General features: G+C 42.0%; 1 protein-coding gene across 1 annotated transcript; it reads left to right on the forward strand.

Moving 5' to 3' along the window:
• Positions 1–1,255: 1,255 nt before the first annotated feature.
• Positions 1,256–5,087, forward strand: UTS2 (urotensin 2). The gene is made up of 4 exons (XM_030963984.1): positions 1,256–1,389; positions 3,569–3,679; positions 4,134–4,177; positions 4,813–5,087. The coding sequence occupies exons 1-4, from the start codon at positions 1,287–1,289 to the stop codon at positions 4,927–4,929; spliced, it is 375 nt and encodes a 124-aa protein (XP_030819844.1). The 5' UTR covers positions 1,256–1,286; the 3' UTR covers positions 4,930–5,087.
• Positions 5,088–8,241: the final 3,154 nt, after the last annotated feature.

The following is an 8,241-nucleotide window of genomic DNA, read 5'->3' on the forward strand; positions in this document are numbered from 1 at the left end:
AAAGATGAGAAGTTCACACCTTTTGCAACTTAAACTTATCACAAGATTCAGCATAAGGAAACAACTTTGGTAACATTAGTTGGATTTCATAGTATTTTGAAGAGTATTTGAAGAGAAAAACATTTGAGTAGAGAGGCAGAAAAGTAACAAACCTCAATTTGTTGCAAAGAGGCATTATCTTCTCACCATTAAAAGGAAAGAATATTGCCATAAAATTACCTTTTTTTGTTATTTTCAAGGCTCTATACAGCTGGATATGACACTGCATAGAGAATGGAGGGGAGGGACCAGTCCAGTCAGTCCTTGCTCTGTGATATGATAAATCAAATTGTAAGTAAAGGAGACAAAATAAGCTAGATGGAGGGAAAGAAGGACTAAAATGATGAGATGACATAAGGCAACTCCTGTGGTAGCATGAGGCAAAAGCAATAGGCAAACAGGGGAAAAATCTTGCTAACATACTCAGAATTAAGTAGTTAGTTCCAACTGAAAGAGAAGATAAGTGAAATGGAAAATGGTCTTCAAGTCTACAGAGGGACCTGTGTTTAACATCAACCAAAGTAGTTTATATGTACCAAGAAGTCTCCAGATGGAAGCTGCACTTGCTCTGCCAAGACAATTCTCTAGGGCACCATTGGATGAGGTCTTCCCAAATAAATAGGTGTGAAATTCTGCAAGGGGGAGCAAAACAAATTCAAAAATTGAATTCTCCTAGTATTATCTTTGTAAGTTAACAAGCTTTTTTAACTCCCTCTCTTTTTCACTTTTTTTTCTGGCACAACAAATACAACACAACACATTCATCCATCTCACAAAAAGAGAGAGGAAAAAAAAAGTGCATTTCATATCAGATGCTTTGCGTCAAGACTGCTGAGGCTCATAAATCAGCTGTCTATTGCCCTGGTCATTTCAACCAACGTCTGACCCTTTGTAAACTCATGATTTATAACTGAAAGTTACTCTTTTTTTTTTAAATGCCAGATTTATAAACTTTACTGTGCTTGGTTTGATATAATATCCATTTTGTACACCAAGCTATAAGACAGTAAATTTATTGTCTATGAACTGTTACCTTGAAAAATTACATCAATGCAAAGTGGTTTCCATTTAGAATCAATGGGCAATAAATTCATTGGATTTTTTTTTTTGAAGGGGTGAAAGAACATGATGGTGTTTATGAGGTCATGAGGAGCTATATAATGGGAGAAACTGGGAGCTGAGGCTACAGTTAGCCAGGAGTTCTGAGATCCAGGGTTAGGCACAACAGAACATCCAACACAGCAAGGATGCATAAACTGATACTTTGCTGTCTCATTATCATCTGCTTCTCCTGTCCTCTCTCGTCTCTCCCCATCATCAACGCCAGTGAGATGTCTTATCAACACTCAGGTAAGAGTATTTTGATTTTAATGGTTATCATGCAGGGGCTGGAGCAGGAAAAGCAGCAGTGTGCTTTCCAAGGGGCCTGGATCTGTGCTGCTCAGCTGTAGGAGAAGCAGGAGGAGAGCAGCAGCACAAGGGACACAGCAGTGGGTGCTGATCTTGTACCATGGGGAGGTTGGGTGCCCTAAATAGTTACCCCTGCTGCTTTGAGATCCAGGGAACAAAAGGATGCATTGAGGAGAAAAAGGTATCTGAGCCTTGCAGCACTGAATGTGAGCTGGCATTCAGTGTCTGAGCCCTCATAGGCATTGGGTAACTTAAAGAAGCTTGGCTGTACAGTCTCTTCTGTTTCCACCTTTGGAAATAAGCTATTTTGTGTTTAAAAAGGGGAAACCTAGAGCAAACATCGAGGCAAATCTCTCTTACACTCCTATGTATTGAGAGTGCTATTTGTTTGCACTAATTCAGATTTAGCCCAGGGAAAGAATAAATCTTTGCTTGAGAAAGTGATGCTCAAAGTTTGAAATGGCTCAGAAAAAATCCACAGCAGAATTTGGAAGGTTTCTCTCATCAGACCTGACTGGTACTGGAAGACTTTCTGAAATGAGTTCTGAAAGAACAGGCAAACCAACCCAGAAGTTATTGCATAAAGCTGACTATTAAGAAGTGGCTGTTCTTACCTGCTTTGCAACAGCTGCTCTGCTGCTTTATAAGTATCAGCAGTCCCCAGTCTGCTCTGAAAATCTTGGACTGCTAAGCCAGCATCTCCTCAAGCCTTCCACAATGTAATTTACATTTACAGGTACCCCTGAGTCAATATGAGTAATATCTGTCACATCATAGCTGGCTCCAGCCATGATTGCATTAGGTTCAAGTCACTGTGCTTCTCAGACCTTCCCTGCTAATGTAAAGAGTCTCTGGGAGGGAGAAGACAGAAGAGGAGCTGTCTTAAAGAGGGTTGGCTTTGGGTTGGGTTTTTCCTTTTTTAAATCTCAAAGCAAATTTACCTGCTAGCACTGCTCTGATTTAAAGAATAATCCATGGCAGAGATGCAGATTGTCTCCACGTAGCACTGGGAATTTTCTGTATTCTTATTTTGAGTCCTGTCATGAAATCCCTGCTGTCCTTTGCAAATGTCCTTTTATGCAGTGAACAAACCAATAACAGGCATGTCCAAGGCCTTCAAATTCCTGATCTTTGTGCAAGTTTTTGAAATGTTGGGAGATTATTTCAGTTTATTTTCTCACATGTCCATGTGAGGAGCTACAGTCACACCCATCCCTGCAGGTCAGAACAATAAACTCCAAAGGGTCACCTACAATTACAATTACAAAATTATATTCATCTACACAAATAGTGTTTGATAATGACACCCTCTGGTTGCCCACAATTTTGGATGCCTGCTATGTATTAGCAAAGATGAAATTTACTGCTCAGATTACAAAAACCCAAGTTACCTGGAATATTGCACTGCTAAGGGATTCTGTTGGCAACCTGCCTTGGGGCACAGGCCAGCCACAGAATTCTGAATTCTTTATGCACAGACAAATTAATTCTACCAGCTACCAGCAAGCTGTTGTGTTGGAAAAACTGGTAACATCTGTACTGGTGCACACATTAAATGAGAGATGACTGAAATGCACCAAGAAGCACAGCTGCCAAAATAAGTTGTAAGTTTTTCTACCTTTATTCCTGCCCTTCCACAACTTCTACTGCATTTAGTAATTGCAAGACTGAGCAGGTTAATAGGTTTTGAACAGGAAGTTTTGTCTTTATTCATAGGAAAGCTGCAGCATAGGAACTAGTTGATAAAGAAATGAACTCAAGTAAAATTTTTAAAATTACATACAAGTCTGGGCTGTGCACTGGAAGGATGAGGTTGAATACCTCAAGTGACAGGAGGGGCTGCTGTTGGTCAAAAGTTTTTGTAACAAAATTTCTATAAGAGAAGTGAGAATATGAGATTAACATCAGGAAGGTTTCTCTTAAAGCTTTGGAAGGAAAAGAATACAAAACCAGCTATCCCCTATTAGAAGAATTAAATAAGGATGGATGATTGGTGCTTTCATGAAAATCTTCAACAGAGCTGTGGGATCAACAGATGTGATGAGAAATCCCCTGAGACAGACTGAAACAGGGATGCAAAGCAAAAGACTCACCCTGTGCCTGTTTCTTGCCTTGGCAGCTGATGAAGACTCGAGGTCAAACCTGGAGAGGTTGGGCAGCCTGGGAAGCTCCTCCCTGCTCCAGCTCCTGCCAGAGCTCCTGGGCACCCTGACTGAGGACAGCAAAGCAGGTGAGCATTCACCACAGCAATGGGAGTGCCCATGGTTCACACCCCAGCGCCCAGGTGTTTGCTAAAATACAATGTTATGTGTAAGCAACAAACAGCTGCCATTGAGTTAACTGGGATTTTGGGGACTCTGCTGAGTAGCCATGCCTGCAGCTCAACACCACCTCAAAATCTCCAAATGAGTGCTGCAAAACTTCCAGATAGCAAAACCAGGGCAAGGAGAGGATTGGCCTAAGAGGAGTTGGCAGGCAAAGAAAATAGCAGTCTTACAAAACATCAATATTTGCAGAAAGTGCAGAATCAGTGGCAATGGATGGTTTGGGAAGCAATAGGTGTAACCCTTGAATATTCCATTCCAACACCTCTGTCAGCTGTAGCATTATGGCACATGAGAATTACTTGCCTAATTCATGATTTCTAAATGCTAAAACATTTCATTGTGTCTCCCCTTTAACAGGTCTTACATCCAGCAGCTACAACCCAGGGGAAAATATCAAAGAGGTAAGTAAACAACCATCTATCACTGAAACAAGAAAAATAAGACTAAACTACACAGAATTGTTGCCAAGAAATCATTTCAGATCAACAGACTTCACAAACAGTACAGACTCAAGTAGCATGCCACAATGTTCCTGAAGCTGGAATCACTTAGCAGCTAGACAGGCAGGGGAGGGGGGGGAATGAAAAAGGAAAAAAAAAAGAGAGCAAGTAATCCAGATTAAAAAAAAAAAGAAAAAGTGGAGGTTTAGAATTAAGTTGGGGGTTTTTTTGTTTGTTTGGGGTTTTTTTTCTCCCCTAGAAAAACAGCTCAGTAAAGGCCATTTTCCAGCTTCATCAGCCCAGGCATCATTACTTGCACAACCACCACCCCCAGCACAGGTTAAATACTATGATCAGCTTTTTTATGAACCACTATGTACATGGAGAACATCATCCCTGTTCAGTTCCTGCTGAATTAAACATAAGTGCAGAAGACAGGGCTGAGTTTTAGAGGGACATGCAAAGCAGAGGTTACACTGGGCAGTCCCCTCCTTCCCCCAGTGAGAGCACAGGGCTGGGTGCTCAGGGAGGGTGGAGGATGTACTTTCCCACTGGGAACCACCCCCAGTAACCTTCCCAGTGCTCTTTGATTTCAGAATTTCTACAGGAACCATCCTCAAAATGCTTTCCTGGGCCGCCTCTTGACCAAGGACAGGAAACAGTACAAGAAACGTGGGAATCTTTCTGAGTGCTTCTGGAAATACTGTGTGTAAACAGGGAGCTCCCTGACTGGCTGCATAATTTATACAGATGTCTGAAAACATGTATATAGATTCGCTTGATTTAAAATGGGAATGAAGAACCACGAAGGCAGCGCCTAACTTTAGACTCTCTGCTACTTGGAAATGAATAAATTCTTGTTGTTTTGCAATTATGTTGTGAGCAATGTAGTAATTTTTTTAGAGCTCGGCACAACAGGAAGGAAGTAATGGGAGGAAGAGACAAATACACAACACAAAGAGAACTTGGGCAGGGGAAGCAAAATTCCCATGGGGTTCTGTGAAAACTCCCAGAAGAGCTCATCTGTGTCCAAGCCCAGAGGCAAGGGGACTTTCTCCTTTGTCACTTGATGCAGATTGGGGTGCCAGGAAGAGGAGTCATTGTTGCATTCCCTGAAGATGTTGAGCAGGTAAGGGATGGCAGCTTAACAATGCCCAGTCCCCTCCTGCCATCCCCAAGGCACCACAAAACCAATCAGCAATGTCCGATCAGGCATCTGCTCCCACTGCTGCTGGAGATGATGGTTTCTCTCATGCATTTGTAAAAAGACCCAAAAATTATTTCTCTGCCCAGCCCCCAGCTACTCATGACAGGCCTGCCTGTGCATACCATGGGTTTGAAGAATTGTGTGATTATTATCAAGCACAGTATGGAAGGTAAACGTGGTTGCCAATGTCAAGATTTTACACCCAGATTTGGACAGTCAGTGGAGGCAGGAATGACAGACACCAGGTGAAAGATTCCTGCACACACAGGTGCAGAAAGGTGATACATGGACAGAGATAATAATCTGTGTTTCCAGGGCAAGCCTCCTCGGACACTCAAGGTACCACTCACTGATAATGTTGCTGTATCTTGGCATGTAACATAAATAAAGGAGAGGACAAAACAAAAACCTACAAAAATCTTCTAGCCTGACTCCTCTACATGCAGAGTACTTCCAGGCTCTCTCAGTCCTGGATGGCTTCTGATAGTAACTGCAAGAACTAGAGCTAAACAGGCAGGAATTGTCTCAGGGGATGCCATTTCTGCTAATATCCACAAGCTGTCTGAGCTGTGAACCTCTGCTCAATACATACATTGCATAAACCCCACTCCAATCAGGGCTCACGGAAAGCTTGAGATAAACACCTAACAGTGATACACAGCTACATTGATCTCAAGAGCACACATCATAAATCTCTGACTGTGCTGTTTAAACAAAGCCTACAGGTTTAAAACAGCTTGCTCACTTCACATAAATTGTAAGACAGATGATGCCAGCTGTAACAGAGAAAAATGTCCTCAAAGTCAGAGCAGCAGGATGTCCTGTGCTGCTATTTCAAATCTTCTGAACATTCATCCTTCTCTTACACAGTGGAGCAAGTCAGTGGCTCTCTGGAAATTATGAAATTCTCCTTTTCTGCTACCTCATCAGCCAGTGAAAACTCCTCAGAAAAGACTTCAAATTTATCTAAATGAATAACCAGCTAAAACAGACATATAGACAGGAAGTGTAGAGCTTAAAAAGACTGGGGGGGGAAATATTTTCAAAAACTGCAAGCATAAAGCTAAATAAATAAAACCAGAGTGAATGAGAACAGAAAAGATATTACAAGTATTAAAAAGTTCACTGGCCATCTACCTGAGAGAGGAAAGAAATGAAGAGCTGTCAGGTGTTGAAGATGAGGTCAAGACAAGGTAATTGATCTATAAACAGTGAAACCTTAGCTTTTAAAACGACAAAATACTTGCTAACATTTATGGCATCTACAGAAGCAATACCAAATCAATTTATTATTCCAGCTAGGCCAGCTCACTGCTGCAGGGGCTGAGGGGGAATTCAGCAAATTCTAATATACCAGAATTTCATCAGAGCCAGAAACTTTGTCAGGCACAGTCCTTGGCTCTGAACAGGAATGAGCTCAGAGTGTCTTTGGACATCACTGGTAGCTCTCAAAGAGAACTGTTTGGGACACTGTGGAGCACCCAAGTGCTTCCTTCCCAAAGGACATTTCTGGCAGATGCCAGATAAACCCTGGCACAGGTCCAAGAACAGAGCCTGGCCAGGTGTGACACAGGGGGGCTGTGGTATTTTCTGGGACCCCCATCAAAGGGAGGAAATGGATTTGACTCTATGTTCTTAGAAGGCTAATTTATTATTTTATATAATAAATTATCTATATTATATCTATATAATATATTAGATGTATATTATATTAAAGAATACTATACTAAACTATACTAAAGAATAGAGAAAGGATACAGACAGAAGGCTAAAAGATAATAATGAAAAACTCTTGACTCCCTCCAGAGCCTCGACACAGCTGGCTGTGACTGGTCATTAAGTTAAAACAATTCACATGTTGGATAAACAATCTCCAACCACATTCCAAAGCAGCAAAACACAGGAGAAGGAAATGAGATAACATTGTTTTCCTTTTTCTCTGAGGCTTCTCAGCTTCCCAGAAGAGAAATCCTGGGCAAAGAGATTTTTCAGGAAACACGACAGTGACAGGGAGAGCAAACTCCCCTTCTCCCCCATCCTGCTGCGACATCCAGCTCCTGCCAGCTTTCAGCTCAGAGCTTCTCCTCTCTCCTGCAGGGCACAGACAGGGCTGGGACTGTCACAGAGAATTCCCAGACTGCAGACAGGGTCTGGAAGGCAGTTTTGCCTTTCCATGGGAAGGGGTAGCTGGTGTGGCCAGCAGCATTCTGAGCCCATGGGCAGAGGGAGCAGAGGCCAAACTGGAGCTGCAGCTGGGAGCCAAGCAGGCAGAGCTCCCAGCAATGTGTGATGGATACCCTGACAGGGACCAGGCTGCTCTGAAGCAAATCTACTACAGAAAATCCAGACTCATTACTTCTGAGAATGGGATGATGAAGCATCACATGCCAAAAGTACAGCAGTACATGGTGCAGCTCACCTCTGACATCCACACAAATGTGGAACTGCAGGTTCTCAGCTGTGAGCCAGGACTTGAGCTGGCAGCAGGATGACTGCTACTGAGAATCAGAAATGTGGATAGGCTGAAAAAGCCCAGATCTCTGAATAAAAACATAGATCCAACCCTGAACATTTTTCATTTCACAAGCCATTTCATTTATCCTCATTTTTTGAAATAGATAGATAATTTGACTCACATTTTTAAGAATGCTTAAAATGACCAAATAACCCTAAAAAAAAATCAATAAACCCTCAGCAATGATACATCCAATGTTACTTTCAAGATGCCTGTATTTCAAGGCACTGCATCACTTACCTCATCAGAAGCAGTTCAGTTATGTACTCATCTAAGATTACTTCTTTCTTTTCCAATTTCAGT

This window comes from Camarhynchus parvulus, chromosome 21 (assembly GCF_901933205.1).
Source record: "Camarhynchus parvulus chromosome 21, STF_HiC, whole genome shotgun sequence".
NCBI classification, from domain to species: Eukaryota; Metazoa; Chordata; class Aves; order Passeriformes; family Thraupidae; genus Camarhynchus; species Camarhynchus parvulus.

What these genes read in the sequence shown, in the direction of transcription:
- UTS2 (XM_030963984.1), top strand. Translation starts at nt 1,287, where the DNA reads ATGCATAAACTGATACTTTGCTGTCTCATTATCATCTGCTTCTCCTGT. An exon ending in GATGTCTTATCAACACTCAG is followed by an intron (nt 1,390 to 3,568) that starts GTAAGAGTATTT and finishes TTGCCTTGGCAG; the next exon opens with CTGATGAAGACTCGAGGTCA. An exon ending in CAGGGGAAAATATCAAAGAG is followed by an intron (nt 4,178 to 4,812) that starts GTAAGTAAACAA and finishes CTTTGATTTCAG; the next exon opens with AATTTCTACAGGAACCATCC.